At 32.0% G+C, this 18687-nt stretch overlaps 2 protein-coding genes across 3 annotated transcripts; one reads left to right on the top strand and one right to left on the bottom strand.

The window, feature by feature from the left end:
• Nucleotides 1-3008: 3008 nt before the first annotated feature.
• Nucleotides 3009-10057, bottom strand: LOC114187519 (receptor-like cytosolic serine/threonine-protein kinase RBK2). 2 transcript variants are annotated; one of them, XM_085674734.1, is made up of 9 exons: nt 9474-10057; nt 6210-6291; nt 5714-6064; nt 5030-5281; nt 4637-4794; nt 4462-4556; nt 4221-4356; nt 3484-3633; nt 3009-3375 (listed from the first exon to the last, which is right to left on the bottom strand). In XM_085674734.1, exons 2-9 carry the CDS (start codon nt 6253-6255, stop codon nt 3283-3285), a joined length of 1281 nt encoding a protein of 426 aa, XP_085530860.1. In that variant the 5' UTR covers nt 6256-6291; nt 9474-10057; the 3' UTR covers nt 3009-3282. The 2 variants fall into 2 exon arrangements, with proteins under 2 accessions (XP_085530860.1, XP_027931587.2); XM_028075786.2 differs by having other exon boundaries at nt 4462-4541; nt 9474-10050.
• A 1472-nt stretch (nt 10058-11529) lies between these two features.
• LOC114186718 (sugar transporter ERD6-like 5) lies at nt 11530-16415 on the top strand. The gene is made up of 18 exons (XM_028074694.2): nt 11530-11944; nt 12365-12427; nt 12526-12615; nt 12703-12762; nt 13686-13751; nt 13843-13908; nt 14014-14089; nt 14172-14236; nt 14336-14428; nt 14524-14604; nt 14692-14776; nt 14891-14934; nt 15047-15109; nt 15190-15249; nt 15331-15384; nt 15609-15668; nt 15759-15873; nt 15991-16415. The coding sequence occupies exons 1-18, from the start codon at nt 11717-11719 to the stop codon at nt 16122-16124; spliced, it is 1503 nt and encodes a 500-aa protein (XP_027930495.2). The 5' UTR covers nt 11530-11716; the 3' UTR covers nt 16125-16415.
• The last annotated feature ends 2272 nt before the right edge of the window (nt 16416-18687 follow it).

Below are 18687 nucleotides of genomic sequence, written 5' to 3'. Positions count from 1 at the left end.
TTAGCCTTGTGAGCTCATAACCCATTGCAAAAATAACTAAGAAATTAAAGAAAAGCTTAATGTGTAATGTTTCTTGTCGTAGACATTTCTTCACCACTTCCTTTACTCTCTCTCAGTTCGAATTGTTTGTAGAGAAATATCCAAACCTTGTTTTCTGTGACTTGTTTCGTGTTTTGATGTATTTTATATTTTCTAAATAAGGAGATTTTGATCATTATGTTAGTTATGGTCATAAGGAAAAGGCTCTGTGGGAGATCTTATTTGATTTGAAGGAAAATACATATATTTTGGGCTGAAAAAGGCTAAACTTTCTGCACCCCTTCAAATTTCACCATCCACCCCATCAAACACTTCCCCGAAAATGTTTTCCATAAGAGGGTAAGTTGTTGATTTCCGGAATGGTTTATTATGTTCCGGAAAATGAAGTCCCAAAGTGATAAAATAAGTGATGGGTATAGCAAGGAAATGATAGGGTGAATGAAAAAGTTGATGCTTATAGTTTATTACTTTTTTCTATGAGAAGGACGATCACTTTACATTTTATTCTAACTTCTTTGATTTTGGTCATGCACTTAGCTCACCAATATGTCTCTTTGTGCACCACATGTGTTTGATAAAATGTGAAAACATCTTATCTCATCTATTTTCTAGACTGATAAGTAAGAGGTTGTTTGTTATGCTATTGAATCTCTTGCACTGAACATTGGTTGCTTTTGTAGCACCTAACATCGGATGCGAATGATATTTATTGTTCACATCGAGTTTTATTTTATTTTTAATGTTAAGCATAATTTTGGAATGTGCGAAATAATTGAAAATGTTATTTGAAATGCTTTCAAGTGAAAAAAGAAGTTGGGGAGTTAGAACAAGATCATTTGAGCTAAGAATGTTGTATTCTGGAATTAATATGTACTAACATTATAGTTACAAGAAATTACTCGAATAATGTGTATACTTTTTTAAAAGAAGGTAAGAAAGGATTATAATGCTTTACAAAGATAGTATGAAAAAACTTGAGTGTGATGTTTGAAGTTTGAAAAATTATTGTACGAGATATGAGATACTTTTGTTTATAAATTTGAACAATAGCTAATCATTTTATATTTATGAGTAGGGTCAATGAGACCAAATCATATCATATGGCTTTGATGTGGGAATATATTAATGACTTAGCGGTAAAGTTAGAAGGAAAGGTAAGAAAGATTTTGGATTGAACTCTCTTCATTGACAAATATTAACAACAAAAGAACGGGTAAAATCTCGAGTGGACCTTTTTGTGGTTGTATGGAACTCCTTCAACAAAAATAGGAATCCACATTAATTTTTTTCAGATAATACCAACCTATTTTTATAGTAAAGCACACCATTTTTATAGCTGAAAGTGAGAAACAATAAGGAATTTTCAGAGACCTTGGATGATCATGACTAGCCTCGTGTACAAAGAGAATGGACAAAAACAAAATCTATATTTGAGGATGATTTCTCCTAGTTTGATAGATAGTCAATTTTCATAATAATAACAAAGAACTAAGGGTGTGTTTGGATGAGGCAATTCAAGAGGGTGATTCATTTATTTGAAAAATTTGAAATTCTTTGTAATGAAATGCTTTGTTTGGATAGAGAAATTAAAAAGCATTTAAAATGCATGCATTTTTTTTAAGTATTTCAATTAGCTAAATTAGAAGAAATTCAAATATCTTCAAAAAAGGTGAAATTTGAAATTCTTCTCACTCAACCTCACAACCATGACAGACTGGGCTGGCCATACGATGACAGATCAGACTGACTTGACGACACAAACGGGTCGAGCAGGTCCAACAACCCAGACGGGTTGGGCGGGCCTAATGACCTAGACGGATCGGGTAACCTGATGACACATACGGGTCGGGCGGGCTTGACAACTCAAACAAGCTTGACAACCCACACCATCCGGGCGGGTCTGACAACTAAGATGTGTCGAGCTAGCCCAACGACCCAGACGAACCAAGTTGGCCCGACGACATAAATGTGTCGGCGGGTCCGATGACCCAAATGGGATTGACGACCTAGATGAGTCGGATGGGCTTGAAGACAGAGACGGGCTGAACTGACCTAACAACCAAGACAAGTCAGTGGGTCCGATGACCCACACGAGTTTGGTGGGCCATATGACCTAGAGGTGTCGGGCGGGCCTGACGACCTAGACGTGTCGGGCAGGCCCAATGACTTGATCGACCCGATGACCTGACAAGCCTAACCGACCCGATGACCTAGTCAGGCCCAACCGGTCCGACGACCTTGCCAAGTCGGGTCAGCCCATCGACACAAACTTGTCGGGTGTGCCCGATGACACAAACGGCCCCGACAACCCAGATGGGTTGAGTTGATTTGACGACCTAGTGGGGCCAAGCCGGGCCAATGACCCAAACGGGTGGAGTTAGGCCGGGTCGTGTTGTGCCAGGTTGATGAACTTGACAAGCATGATCGGTAGGTATGGGTCGTCAGGCTTGTCTGGTTCATCAGGTCGACCCATCCTGTCTGGGTTTTCCGTCCAGCCCGACCCGTCTGGGTCAGACCAATTTGGTTGGGTAGTCGGGTGGGTCAGCTGGGTCCATCTGGGTCGTCAAATTCGTTTTCAAATTTATTATGAACTCAAAACATAATTAAGCCTAAAATAAATATTGTAAAAATTAAATTTTATCTCACAAGAAATTCAATTGTTTTTTCCAAACAAGAAATTGAAATGTAAGGTATTTTAATCTCTTTATCCAAATAAGTTATTTAGAAAATGAAGGAAATTTAATTGTAAGCAATTCAAATGCAAAGCATTTCAATTTCTGAACATTGTTGAAATGCTCTATCCAAACACAAGATAAGTGTAAGTTTTTATATCCCTCATTTCCTCCTTTCAAGTAAAAAAGGTCCAATAGTGTATCTATATTGAGTTTTCAATGCTATATAAGATGTATGCTTTTGTTAGGCTCTTTGATTCTTAGGAAAAAAGAGGGGAAGTAGAATAGCAATATATGTGAAGGGAGGGAACTTTAACCCTTGCTATCCAAAATACTTTAATAGATTTTAGGATTATTTATCTCTGCCGAGCTTTCAAAATACACTGATGTTATATATTAAAAATTTTTTTAATATATTTTAAAATATCAAAATCAATACATTAGTGTAAGTGCATTTTAAAGGCTCAGCAGAAAATCCAAATTTGATACAATAACACAATAAAATGTTTTTAATATGATGTTCTTAGTTCTCAAGAATCCAAGACAACCTGATTAAGCCAAATGAGAACACTTAGATAGCTCCTTGAGTTGTATTCTTATGCATCTTGTTACTCCTCTCAGTATGTTCCATGACATAGTCATCACCTCTTAGCAGTATTGCAATCTGCAGCCAACAGAAAAAATGTCATCAATCTTCTCTTAAAACAAAGTTAACTGATATATAGTTATAATTAAGGTTACAGTATTGCAACGTTCTAGGTTGCATACTTACCTGACTCATGCTGGGGCGTAAGATAGGAAATTGCTCAACACACAGAGATGCAGTCAAAACTACACGTTCCATTTGTTCCCAATCATAATCATCATCCAAAGAAGGATCAACAAGGTCCTTAATATTATTAGCTACCAATAAAGGCTTTGCCTATAACACAAGAAATCATAATGTGATGAGTCCCCTAAGCTAGTAAACTTAGATGTTCTTTTACATAACACAATTTTCTCTAAACATTACGAAAATGGGAAAGTCAAAAAAATATTACTTGTCATGAGTTAAGTCGTGTGAACTAATGACGACTTTAAAAACAAAGTGGTAAAGACTCCACACGACTTCTTATGAAAAAGTGAAGTAATGACAAAAAATTATCCATATATATGGACAAATTTGTCCAAATATTACAAAAATGGACAAGTAAAAAAATATTGCTATTCATAGGTTAAGTCGGTGGACTCATGACGACTTTAAACGCAAAGTCTTGAGGATGTGATAGGACTTCTTCTGAAAAAGTGAAATCATCGACTTCAATGTTAATATTAATTTCTAAAAAAGTAAAATCGTACGATAGTTTCTGTTTTAGAAATCATCATGTGTTCACGTAACTTAGCTCATGACCAATAATATTTTACTAACTTGTCTATTTTCGTAATATCCGGGCAAATTTGCCCTAAATATGTAAAAAAAAGAAAACTTAGTTGATATATGACGTAGCCACGCTTGGGAGAATGACTTACCCATAACACAATACTGTCGTTCAAATGATCCAAAGCATTACGCCCAGTTATAATCTCCAGAAGTAAGACCCCAAAGGAATAAATATCAGTTTTTTCGTTTACTATGCCATGCATCACATACTCAGGAGCAAAATACCTGTCAATTAAATGATGAGGGGGAAGTGTTAAGTCATGAGAATGATAATTAATTCTCAAAATATAGGTTTAGAAGTTTAATGTATGTATGTATGTATTTGCTTACCCCACTGTGCCTTCAAATTTTGGTACAATATGATGAGTACATGGTTCTGGTAGCCATTTTGAGAGCCCAAAATCACAAATCTGGAGAAATTTCAACTAGTCAGAGTGCAAAGTTTCACCACCAGCCAAGGTTAACAATGCCTTATTTTAATAACTCTATATTCACTAATAAATACCTGTGGCTCAAAATTCTCCGTGAGCAAAATATTTTCTGATTTAAGATCTCTATGAATGATTCGCCTTTGACAAATCTCATGAAGATAGAGAAGGCCATCTGCTATCCCCAAAATAATTTTATACCTTTTGCTCCAATCTAAGGTATTTTTTTTAGGACCTAAGTATTTCATAAAAAGTAAAAGGTAATCAGTAAGTACATTCAAACAAAAAATTTTTGAAGCAAGATCTTGAATTTGACTTTTTTGAATGAAATATAGCTCTTGTACAGAGAGATTTCACCATTCTCCAACAAATATAGGTCATTGACAAATACTTTACACTTGTACTATGGTAAAAAAAGAAGAAAGCTTTCACATAGGAAAATAGTACAATTATTAGAATCAAGTACACACCATGAAGAAGAGATCCTAAATTTCCCAAAGGAGATAATTGGAACACAAGGTACATTCCCCCTTCTACTCCAAATCCAATAAGCATTGCATTATTGGGGTGGTCAACATGAGCAAGAATTCCTAACTCAGATAGAAGAACTGATATTCTGTCTTCAGTAGTCCCTCTTCTCAGTTGCTTAACTGCTATTAGTTGCCCATCTTGCAGGCTACCCTTATAAACATAAGCATAACCACCTCTTCCAATTATATTCTCTACAAGTAAAAGGAAGAACAAATTCTACATGGTCAAATTGATGCATTTTTTATCAAGCAATAACATACTCCCTAATAGCAACTACACAACAAACACTTATCAAACTAACGTTACAGTAAACTCATTTTTTCTCTAGTGCATTCATTGTTTTCTAATCTTATCTTGTCTAGTGTATCCATTCAGGCAACATATAATAGACTCATGTCAATTTGGGAGCATATAATACTTGTTTCTACATTATAGTCATAATTTTGACATTAGTTTACTGTATATATATGAGACATTAAACCAAACACAAGCTGTAATTTTCTAAATTTATTTCTATCTAGTTTGGTATGTCTTGTTACCTGGTCCTAATGTAACTACATTATTGCTAGCTAGCTAAACTACAAGAAAAACAACTGGTTTGAGAATAAGGTTAAACTACAAACCATTGCTAAAATTGTTGGTTGCATGTCTCAGATCAGAAAGACTGAAATTCACCAAAGTTCTAGAACTGTGTGGATTGCATTGAATAATGTTTTTTCCAATGCTTTTGCTTTTAGGCTTTGTTCTTTTTGACAAACAACTTGGAGAAAAAGATGGTAGGTGCTCAATTGATCTTATTTTGCACGGTTTAAGTAACTTCTTCCTCCTCCGATGAAACTCAGTCGTTGGACTTGGATTACCACCAGCCAATTCAGGTGGTTGATGAGATTTGTCAGTGTCACTAATGCATTCTTCAAAGAGCTCTCTTAGAGTTACCACACTTTTCTCTTCCTCCGAAAGAATTTCTCCAGAGTCTGGAAGAGAAAAACAAAAATGAACATTTTTAGCACAGGAAAGGCTGGTGGAGAAGAAACTAAACAATGTGAAAAGGAAACACAATATATTAAAATCACAATAATGAAGGAGATTGGGGAGAAGCAGAGATAGAAAACACAATGCCTCGTTTTTTTTGCTTGTCATCAGAAGCATGACCAATTGGTACCATCTTTAATCTATTCGCACAATTTTTTCTTTACTATTCCTGCACGTAATCACAAACATTAGCAAAACCATTGTTCCCTCTTAGTGTGGTATGATTCTTGTGTCTATGAATCAAAGAAGCAGATTAGGAAAGAAACAAGAGTCATAAACAACAAAAGTTAATACAATAATAATACTTAACACCGATAATAATAATCATAAGTGTCTGTGTTTGACTGAATTCCTGAACATGTACCGAACATAAATTCAGTCATTGTTAAATTATTTGACAAGCAACCATTAAAATATCATGCACTGGTTTTAATAATTAATAAATAATAGTAAAAATAATCAAAACAAAGCAATGAAAGATGAATTACCCAAGAACATTTATGGCAAATATCCGGGCCAATATATTTGGGTATTTCGTATATTATATTTTGAGTCATTCCCATGACATCGGGATATTTGTTGAGTTTACAAAATACACTAGTCAACCCAGGATAAGACGGCAAACCAAGATGTCAATCACATCAACTTCTATGTTAGTACCATTCGCTTGTACATTCTCTTTCAGAACATCTCCCATGCTGACCAATTGCGATATGAATTCTTAGTATATTCATCTCTTAAGTTTACACAAAATGTGTTCATTTCCTTCTTCGGTGAATCCTACTTGTTGATCCATATAAACATTTCTTTTAAATTCCCATTCAGAAAAACAGTTTAAACATTCATTTGATGCAACTCAAGATCATAATAAACTACTAATGTCATGATAATTCTAAAAGAATTTTTCTTAAAAACTGGCAAAAATGTTTTCTTATCGACAATACCATCTTTCTAAATAAAATCTTTGGCAACAAGTCGGGCTTTATAATGTTCGATATTGCTTTGAGAGTCACGCTTATTCTGAAAGAACCATTTACATCTAACTCTCTTGCACCCTTTTGACAATTCCACAAGATTCCATACGTCTTACTGTGTTATTCATTTAAGTTCATCTTTCATGGCATCTAACCACTTATCATCACCATTAATGACTTTTGAAAGTGAAATTGGATCATTCTCAATATGTCGCAACCTAAAAATCGCCAACAGGATGATGACCAAATAATCATTTTAATAAATAAAAATTTTAGAACAGGAGTTGTCACCATAATTTATCATGAAAAACCTAAAACAAGAATGGTATGCGAAACCATTTTGAGTTCAGGAGTGGGTGGGTTACGTATGGAGATAGAGAAGGTATTAGCATCCCATACGTTCGTTCTAAGGGGATCCCTTTAATTAAATGTGCAAAACTAGTGAAATTTTCAAATATTTGTTTCTTCCCCAAAAATCAAATAAAACAAACAAAAATATGAATAAAGAAAACATTTTTAACATTTTTTAATTATTTAAAAAACCTTAATTTGATTAATATTTATTTTAAATTTTTAATATATTTTTTAGTTATCAACTGAACATAATAAAAAAAATTTATCATAAAGGAGGTTTGAGACTAAACATGATGATTATATTTTTTAATTATATAAAAAGTTCAACTATCAAGTAAATTCGAGACTTAACATAATAATCAAATTTTATTTAATAATCAAATATTTAATTATCAAGTAAATTTGAAATTTAACATGATAATCATATTTTATTAAGAGTGAAGATTTAATTATCAAGTAAGTCTGAACTTTAACATGATAATCAAATTTTATTTAAAAGTGAAATATTTTAATATGAAGTAAGTCCAAAACTTAACATTAAAATTAAATTTAGTTAATAGTTTATATTTAATTATCAAATAAGTACAAGACTTAACATGATAATCAATTTTTATTTAAGGATTTAGATTTAATTATTAAGTAAGTATGAAACTTACATTGATAATCAAATTTTATTTAAAGATTTATATTTAATTATTAAATAAGTCCGAGATTTAATATGATAATCAAATTTTAGTTAATATGAAATTAAAATTATAATTAACAAGTAAATCCAAGACTTGATAATTAATAATTTCAAATAATATAAAAAAATGTAATTTTGATTTAAAGAGACAAATGGATTTGTAGGTGAAAACATAAAACCCAAATAAAAAACATGAAGCAGGGGTCATGAATAGCAAAACAACTGCAAATAGTATGAGCATGTGTAAGCTTTGAGATGAGGGATGCAAGTATTAAAATACAGGGTGCGCAAAGTAACATGAGTGTAGTCCAATTATTAACACATGAGTGTGTGAAGTTTAAAATGGGGGTACATAAAGCAAATTAGCTTTTATCCAATTCTTTTTCTGCCAGGGGTTTGTTCATCATTTTATTCTTCTTTTTTATTTTTATTTTTTCACTTATTCATCATTTATTTTATTTTTTTATTCTGAAAACATAAAAAACCTAAAACTAATACATAGTCCCTAAAACTAAAGCAAACACTCAGCCCCTCCTTTCACCAACTCACAACATCATCTTCTCCATCCAACCCTAACCTCTCTTAGGACACTTCCATGGCCACCAATAACAACTCCGGCCACCATCAATCACCAATCACCGGCAACCACTCCGACGTCATCCACATTCCGAGCTTCTTGTCCATTCCGATTCGAGGTTCAATTTGCGTCTTTATCTTCAACGCACCTCTGTTGTCCCTGCACGCCTTTTCTCGCCACCGACTATGAATCCGGCCACCGTCGAGGAACTTCACCAGCAACCATGGTCTCCAAGCCGTCATTCAGGCCAAGGCTACCACAGCATCCGGCGATGTTGCCGGAAATGGTCTTCTTCCTCACGAGACTCACCTTCTTCATCATTAATCCTGGCCTTAATGTCATCGCTGACCAGTGCTGACCAGTGCCACTTCGAGATTCATCTAGATTCTCCGGCAACGCCTCCATTGCTAGAGACAACCTCCGAAACCGCCGGTGTCCGCACAATCAAAATCCGTTCAATAAAATTCGTGGCGATACCACTCGTGATCGAAATCAAGCCACCACAACGTTTCTCATCTTAAAAAAAAAAAATCATCTAGTTCTCTGTTCTCCTTTTTTGTTTTTGTTTTTCATTCTAATGAGGGTTTTTCTAGATTTGAGTTGTGTATATAATTTTTAGTAGTGTTTGTGGATTGGTTATAGGAGAATGTGAATTGGCATTCAAAGCACTCATAACAATCAAACATCAAAAGCCAAATTCGAAAGAAAATAATCAATTATGCACAGGATATTGATGAATAGCAAGAAATTAGAACATGTACCGTGATTATTCTTCCTCTGTTTCCAAAATTTCAATGCTCTTTTCTCTTCAACCTTGTTTCTACTATTCTTAGAACACTCTTTCTCCTCGACGTGCGGTTGACAATTACAGAGCAAGCACCGCTAAGATGACTTAAATGGATATGGTGACGAATAAGAACGGTGGTGGAGAGGTTCCCACGGTGGTCATGAACTGGAAACAATGGCGATGGCTCAGGAGAAGAATGAAGATGCGACCAGAAGATGAACTCCTCCAAATCCTGCCATGAGTGCTGCTAGGGTTCACTCCCTCCAATTCCTAAAATCCTTCGCCTCCTTTCCTTTTCCCCCTCATTTGTCTGTTTCTTCGAATTTTCCCCCACAAAACTCCAGAAAAAAACCTCTCTCTCTTTCTTCTCCTCTCTTTTATAATGTCCCAGGCAAACGTGTTGGTTTAGATGCTAGTTACATGAGGGTTCTTAATGATAAATGAAGCGTCACTGTATGATTATTGAAGCATGCGAGTTAGTTTGATAAGTGCAAAGTGCAGTGTGTGAGTGAACATCAGTAGTGAGTTACTTGTGTGAGTTAATTTAATAAGTGTGCATGAGTGTGCGGCACAGTGTGTGCGATTAAAATGAGGGTTCTAAGTGCTTGAGATAAAATATAATAAAGCACTGATCTTAATATTTGATGGTCTTGTATCACTTAAAAATTTAATTTAAAATTAATAGATAATTTAAATACACCTAAAATATTAATAGCTCAAATATTTAATAATAAGCAAAACTTTTAAATAAATATTAACATTAGATGCATTTTAAATAAAGTGAATTATTAATATGAAAATTTTATCTATTTTTTTATAATTAATTTTTAATTTTAAAGAAAAATAATATATATATATATATATAATATAAATAAAGAAAGATGATTTTTTTATTTACATATTTCATAAATTTAATTTTATCTTTATTGTTAACCGACTTTTTAATAATAACTATTATATTAAATTTAAAAGAAAAAACAGTCTTGAGTTTGATTTCTTTTATTAATTTATAATTTTTACATTAATACTCATATACCTTTTATTATTACTTTCAGTATATTTTTTTAACTCAAAAAATACAAAAACGTGTTTCTGAAGAAATATATAAAACTTTTTATTATCACATTCTTTGCCAACAACCTCGAAGAGCGGGGATACAAAGTTTATAGTGTATTGTTCTCTTGTCGTGGGTACCACACTAAAAACAAAACAAAAAAAGTGAAAAATTAATATAAAATAAGTATATTAATTTACATGTTCCAGGTTTCTTAGTTTTCTATCTGTTTTAATTAATTTTCTATCTGTTAGTATGTTCTATCTTAATTATCTATTTAAATATTATTTTTTAATTTTTATTTATCTTAAACGAGTTTTTCCATTACACATTGCTTAAAAGTTTTTTCATTCCTTAATTTTCAAATTCGTATGGTATGACGTTTCTCATAAAAGTTATGTTCTAATGATAAACTTAAATTACAAACACTTAATTTTGTTTATGTTTATATTTTATTTATTGTTATTATTTTTATTTTTAAATTATTAAACGAGTTTTTTACTAAATTAGTCTATTATTTTCATATTTATCAAAATGAACCGATATTTTAAAAAAGTTGTCAAGTAAATTGTTTTTAACATAATTTTATTGTGAATGAGTTGTGATAGAGTAATACGATTTTATTTTAAAATATTTTTAAGTTAAAGTTATGTTAAAATGACAATTTTAAATCGACAGACTTTAAACTCAAATCATACTAGAGCGATACAATTTTAGTTGATTTCAACTTAAAATATTTTAAATTAAAGTTGTGTGAATTAAATATATTTTAAACTAAGCATCTTTACAATAAAATTATATTACTTTGACACAACTTATTTTTATACGTAATATTTTTAAGTTACATATTTAAATATATTTTAAAAAATGCTAAATTAAGCATGTGACAGTATAACATTTTATTTTTTAATTTAAAATTGAAGCTGCAAGAACCTCGTGCACACATAAAAACGAAAAAGAACAGAAAAGATCTAAAGATGTGTTTGTTTTGCCAACGAAGACTGCGAAGTGCGCGACGCTGTCCAACAAAAGCTGTTCATTCATATCCAAACTCGACTTCGTTTCGTTCTCATCATCATGTCGTTTTGGTCAACGCCATTCATCACCAACCTCTTTCTTTTTCTTTCTTTCTCTCTCTGAAGTAACCCTTTTAAACCCTCTGAATGAACCTATCTCATATTTCCTCTGCTTCTCATAGAACGCAAAATATGGAAAACAAAACCACTGAACCAAACGATTTTACAAGCCCTCTTCTCCCTACAAGTTATGGTGCCCATGATGTTGGCGTTGACTTTCTGGAAAAGAGTCACAACGAAGCTTCTTCCGTTCCAACTACTCTTATACTCACCACCCTCGTTGCTGTTTTTGGTTCATATGTGTTTGGCTCTGCTGTGAGTTACTGTTTTGTAGTTATCTTTTCAATTAAAAAAATTGTCTTTCTTAAGATGGTTGAATTTTATGATGGCTATCTTAAAGTTGTGGTATGAAGGATGATTTTTTAGTGCTTGATAAGGTAAGAACGGTTCGTTTAATTGAATAATGAATGGCTTAAGTTGTGGTGTGAATGGTGATATTTTATTGCTTGATAATGTAAACATGGTTGGCTGAATTTTATAATGGCTATCTTAATTTGTGGTATGAATGGTGGTTTTTTATTGTTTGATAATGTTAAAATGGATGGTTGGATTTTTGCATTGACTATTGTGGTATGAATAATGATTTTCCATTGGTTGATAATGTTAAAATTGGGTGGGAATCAAACTCTAACTCAAAGTTACTACAGTCAGATGAATACCTTGTTAATTTTGCAGATTGGGTACTCATCACCTACTCAATCTGGAATCATGCGTGATCTCAATCTCGGAGTGGCCCAGGTTTGAATTGAACCTTTGTTTTTATAACATTTGTTGCACATTGTTGTTCCTGGCTATCATTTGATTGATTGCTTCTATTGATGGCCAAACCTATGCAGTACTCAATTTTTGGTTCGATATTGACTATTGGAGCTATGATTGGTGCTGTTGTTAGTGGTAGAATAGCAGATTATGCAGGTCGTCGAGTTGTAAGTCAAAGCATTGCTGCTTAATTCTGGTTTCAGTGTTGTTGTTGTTGTTATTCACCTGAGATTACCCTGTGTTTTACTGAGCAGGCCATGGGGTTCTCCCAGATTTTCTGCATCTTGGGATGGTTTGCCATAACATTCTCAAAGGTTTCTCATTAATTTCTTCCTCTTTATTTTCAATTTATCAAGTTGCACTGTCAGTGATAGTTGAATATGTCTGAAAACTACAATTCTGTGTTGATGGTAACCTTTCCTGAAAGAAAAAATAGGTAGCTACATTTTAAGTTAGGGGAAAAAGACATTCATGGAAAGAATTTATTGTAATTATTGGAAGTTCCACATCAACTAGAGATAATATTAACTACCGTATATAAATGGTTGCAAACTTCACCTTACAAGCTAGTTTTATAATGTTGAGTTAAGATTAAAATTCACTTTTTAACAAATTTAGGTATATAAATGGGTGTGAACCTCGCGTTACAAGACAGTTTTGTAGATTGAGTTAAATTTAAAGTTCACTTCTTAACATGGTATGTGTTAGAGTTTATCCTGTTATTGGATCACATGTTAATGTCTAGTCCCAGACTCAAGATGTATATGTCTTGGCGTGAGGGGTGCATGTTGAAAGTTTGGAAGTTCCATGTTAACTAGGGATAAGACCAATTACAGTATATAAGTGGTTGCAAACCTCACCTTACAATCCAGTTTTGCAAAATTGAATTACGCTTAAAGTCCACTTCTTAACCTTAACTATTGAGTACTTGAAATACATGACTTGGTAGGCTTAAATACCATTTGATATGAAGAAACACAGATTTAGCGACTAAAAGCAAAAATGTTAGTATATTTATGGCCATAAAAGTTTATTTAAACCTGCTTTGGCATTAACATTGAGACTTATTTGAAACTTAAATTGCTGCTTTTATGAACTCAATGAATTAGATAGATAGAGTAAGGACTACATACTCAGATAGATTGAACCACTATGATTCTATTACCTGAATTTAATCATCCCATTGGTTTGCCACAAGTTCAGTTGTTGATATCTAACATTTGGTGCATGTTTGAAGATTGCTTGGTGGCTTTACGTTGGAAGACTGTTGATAGGATGTGGGATTGGCCTTCTATCTTATGTGGTAACTGCTGTCACTGTATAAGATGTTATGATCACTGTTCAATTGATATTCAACAACTCGAATAAATATATAGTTTAATTTTGTATATTAGGTACCTGTTTATGTAGCAGAAATAACACCCAAGAATCTTCGAGGAGCATTCACTGCAGTTCATCAGGTAAAACAACTCTGTAATGATTCAATCTTTTGACATCATTTTACTCTTACTGCATGTCCCATTCAACAAATTATTTTATACTCCTATTTGGTCTTATTTTGGCAGTTAATGATTTGTTGTGGGATGTCATTAACTTATCTTATTGGAGCATATGCCAATTGGAGAATCTTGGCTCTAATAGGTAATATTTTTCTTTCTGGTGTTCTTTTCACAAACCAAACAAAAGGGGCTCCATGTAACTCATGTTTATTTATCTGTCTCAGGAATTATTCCGTGCCTTTTGCAGCTTCTCTGTCTTCCCTTCATTCCTGATTCTCCCAGGTGGCTGGTGAGTTTTCACAGCTTCTGTAATTTTTGTTTGGATTGGAGTCAATACATTTTCATTGCACACAAACATATCACAACTGATACTTGCAATCTTTTGCAGGCCAAGGTGGGTCGGTTGAAAGAGAGTGATTCTGCTTTACAGCATCTCAGGGGTAAGAACGCTGATGTTTATCAAGAGGCCACTGAAATTAGAGTATGTAACTAGTTTTTTGTTCTTACAGTGTTACACAATTGTTACTACTATCTTACTTTAATCCATCATTTTTTGCATTGTACCTTTATCTGTAGGATTATACTGAAGCCTTTCAGAAGCAAACAGAAGCTAGCATCATTGGCCTATTCCGAATGCAGTATTTGAAGTCACTTATTGTGAGCATTCTAAATTATCCCTATTCATATGATATGGCCAATATTAGCCTTATGTGGGGCTCTTATGTTACATAGTTACTTTGTTAGGTCGGAGTTGGCTTGATGATACTACAACAGTTTGGAGGGATTAATGGCATTGTTTTCTATGCAAACTCTATATTTATATCTTCTGGTATGTGCAGCTCTTTTTCTATGCTCCATCATATGGCAAGTAAGAGAATATGAATGAGAAATATTACACTTATGAAATGATTCACACAAAAGCAAAATCTCTTATCCATGACAGGGTTCTCAGAAAGTATTGGAACAGTAGCAATCGTCGCTGTTAAGGTTCTTAATTCTCTTCTTGTGATTGCATAATTTCTCTGTGCTTTATATTGCACAATAATAAGATGCATGCTTTGACTAACGCACCCTTCATTCTTCGTTTTTATGTTTGTAGATTCCAATGACAAGTTTAGGAGTACTTCTAATGGATAAATCTGGAAGAAGACCTCTTCTGCTGGTAAAAAAGTTTGAACTATTATTCCTACTTTTTTGCTCGGTGCTTTAAATTATGAATCTGAAACTTTGATTCTCACACAGGTGTCTGCAGTGGGAACATGCTTAGGATGCTTCCTGGCAGCCTTGTCATTCTTCTTGCAGGTTCTTTTAACTACACAATCTGATCGAGTAAGTTGGTTTTCTCAAAGAATTTCTAAGAATAATTAGGATTTTCTGATGCAGGACTTGCATAAATGGAAGCAAGTTAGCCCCATTATGGCCCTAGTGGGTGTTCTGGTAATGTTCTTCCCCTTATATAGGGATGTTCAACTATATTATACGACCCTGTTGGAAATCCTACGATCGACTAAAGATAAAACAAAATTTACACTATATCAGTGAGGGTAAACCTCATAAGTTGGTTTTGTATGATGGAGTTAATCTTAAAATAATATTAGAGTTCGTATATAAACGTGTGTAAATCTCATCTTACAAGCGTATTAATTATTCTTAATGGCCAGGTATATGTTGGATTTTACTCTCTAGGCATGGGAGCAATTCCGTGGGTTATAATGTCTGAGGTAGCTACTGTTACTATACCTGAACTTGGGAAGTAAAAAATGAAACATAAAAAAACATCAGCATGATGAATGGTATATTTGATTTTGCAGATATTTCCCATCAACGTGAAGGGCTCTGCTGGAAGCCTTGTGACTTTGGTTAGCTGGTTGTGTTCTTGGATTATATCATATGCTTTTAACTTCCTCATGAATTGGAGTTCAGCAGGTAGGTTAAAATTCAATCTTGTTCTGAAGGGTAAAAACAAAAAGCTTATAGAAAATTGGGAAGAAAAATGCAAGAGTTATGTAGTAATATTCATTTTTTGATGTTATGTTTGGCCAGGAACTTTCTTCATGTTCTCTGCCATATGTGGCTTCACTGTGTTATTCGTAGCAAAACTCGTACCAGAGACCAAGGGACGAACATTAGAAGAAATTCAAGCTTGTATGAGTTCATATTCTTCTGCAAAGAAATGAACTCCATGCATCATAAACCAGTAGAATTTTCCGAATGCAAACTTGTTTACTGAAAAAAGAAAGAGAAAAGGCTATGCACACGCTAGTATGAATGAAGAAAACTGCATTCATGAAGCATCACTGTAACTTTAGTGATTGTATTGTGATGTACACATGTCCTTATAATTATTTGTTTATACTATAAGTATACTTCAATATTTTTTATTTGATTTTTTTTGGAGACTGTCATATGTAGAGTTGAATATTTGATTTTAATATAAGGTGTAGTAGCCATTTGACATGTTTCACTCAGTCAATGAAATTGCAGAAATCTCTTCATTTTTTCATGTCCTAATTTTTTACACATTACATTATTTTCAATCTTTCTTTTGATCACATTATCTACACCACATATTACTGTCATTTATTCTATTTTAAAGAAAAAAAATCTATGTAAAGTGTATATTATATACTAAAAAAATGTGGAAATCCTTGACTGGATATTATGTTGTGATCATTCATTGTACTACTATACTAGTATTTAAGATAACATAATTATTTATTATCATTATAACATATATATATATATATATATATATTAACTGTAGTGACTTTAAAATTGTGATGGTATAATAAATAAAACAATTACCGTAGTTATTTATAATTATAAAAATATTAAATATTCTTCGAATTTATTGTAATATATAAATTAAATCAACATGTGTATTTATTGCTTAATTGATTATCGTGATAAATAAAAATTAAATGACATATTAATTAATGGCCTTAATTAATATGCTTACCTCTATGTGAATATTTTTTTTTTTAAGTAACATTGTTACTCGACGACGCCATAAAAAAAAGTAACCCATGGAAGGATTGTACAATAAATATCCTAAAATATGAGAAACGTAAACGAATGGAGAACGAAAATAAAAAATGTGAGATCAGTTCTTTATTCCTCATTGGTAACATTGCATGCGTGAAGCAAACATAATACATACATATATGTAAAGAATTTATCTATTATTTAACTATTCCATCTTTCTCTTTTTTTCCTTCTAAAGTAATGTCTTCACCCAATATAATATAGTTCAATAAAAGTGTATTATTTATTATTTCTGTGTATCCAATAGGTTTATATTTTTTTAGAAATTGATATATATATATATATATATAATATCTCTATTAATTCTTTAAAATTCTTTTCAAAAGTAAATTGTGACATAAAATTCTAAAACAATAAACAGATACAATGATTCATAAATTTTACTATGCGTCAAATATTTATATATAGAGAAACCAACTTAATTTATGAGACTTGTTGAGCTTAAGAATTCTGTTTTGTATATAATTTTTTTAAGGTTAAATATATTTTTAATTTATGAACTTTAAAGTGAAATTATTGAAATTTGTTTTTATTTTAAATTTTTGGTATAATTTTGAATTTTAAACTTAAAAAAAAAGTCAATGTAGTTATTTTAATTCAGTTTTATTTAAAAAAATTTATCTATCAAACTAATTTTATGTTAACACTTGAGTTCTGGTCGTAGGTTTCGTCTAAAAGCGTATTTAATACATAAAAGAAATTAACATAATTAACTTAAAAGATTATATCATCGATTCAGTTTTCAAGTTTAGAGATCAAAATATATCAAATTTTGAACAAGATGAATTCTAATTTCATATCAAAATTAAAAGACAAAGAATATATTTACCTCTTTCTCTTTAAGATCAAGTTATACATTACCGAAATAAAATTTTGAAATAAATTAATTTTTGAGCGTAGCTTCTTAGGAATTAATTAATTCCAAAATACGGTACAAGAAAATGACTTGGGCTGGATAGAAGTTGTGGACAAGTTCATCTATGCATATATGGTAGGATTCGTATTCTAATCACCAATGGAACTCTTGTTCAATCCAAGACTCATTCCATAAAAGAGATTCATCATCAAAGTTTTCAGATGTAACCAATTAATACCTTTTTTTCTTTTTTCTTCACGATTAATTAACACGTATTTTGGGTATTAGAAGTTAATTATTAGAAGTTTGATGAGGTCGATGATCAATATAAATTATTAAATTTAATATTAATTCATTACAAATAAACTTATATAAGAAATTATCACATTATTTCTTACAGAAAAAAATTTAAGACAAGGTTTGTAACCGTATAATGCAGTGAAGGGTTTTGGGATTGATTTTTTATGACATTATTATACTTTAGTTTCGAACAGAAACATATCAAGGTTATAAGTAAAAAACGATTTTTTGACTTCAGTTCTAAATAACATAAATTTCAACATTAAACTTTAATTATTTATAAAACCAAAATCCCAAAAAATCAAAATTTATAAAAATAAAATAAAAGAATATGTCTTTATTATAAAAAATAATCGAAGCCTATTCGGTTATATACTATTTTTTAAAATAATTGAAGCTAATGTGATATTTAAAAAAAAATACCATTCAGTGACTCCTTCACTATATTAAACTAAAATAAAAAATTTCAAACGATTCTCATATTTTAATGATACATATACAACTGATGAACAAAGTGATAATAAGTTGTATTAAAACTG

The sequence above is a fragment of the Vigna unguiculata genome, chromosome 6 (assembly GCF_037176805.1).
Source record: "Vigna unguiculata cultivar grain cowpea cultivar isolate G323 ecotype 2 chromosome 6, ASM3717680v1, whole genome shotgun sequence".
NCBI lineage: Eukaryota > Viridiplantae > Streptophyta > Magnoliopsida > Fabales > Fabaceae > Vigna > Vigna unguiculata.
Note: the sequence above shows the minus strand (reverse complement) of the source record. Positions and strands in the feature narration are given on the sequence as shown.

Coding starts and splice junctions, on each gene's coding strand:
- LOC114187519 (XM_085674734.1), bottom strand. CDS start 6,255: ATGGTACCAATTGGTCATGCTTCTGATGACAAGCAAAAAAAACGAG. Junction 6,065..6,209: donor TGACAAGCAAAAAAAACGAG/GCATTGTGTTTT, acceptor TTTCTCTTCCAG/ACTCTGGAGAAATTCTTTCG. Junction 4,357..4,461: donor AAATTTGAAGGCACAGTGGG/GTAAGCAAATAC, acceptor TTTAATTGACAG/GTATTTTGCTCCTGAGTATG.
- LOC114186718 (XM_028074694.2), top strand. CDS start 11,717: ATGAACCTATCTCATATTTCCTCTGCTTCTCATAGAACGCAAAATATG. Junction 13,752..13,842: donor TTGGCCTTCTATCTTATGTG/GTAACTGCTGTC, acceptor TTTGTATATTAG/GTACCTGTTTATGTAGCAGA. Junction 13,909..14,013: donor CATTCACTGCAGTTCATCAG/GTAAAACAACTC, acceptor TTATTTTGGCAG/TTAATGATTTGTTGTGGGAT.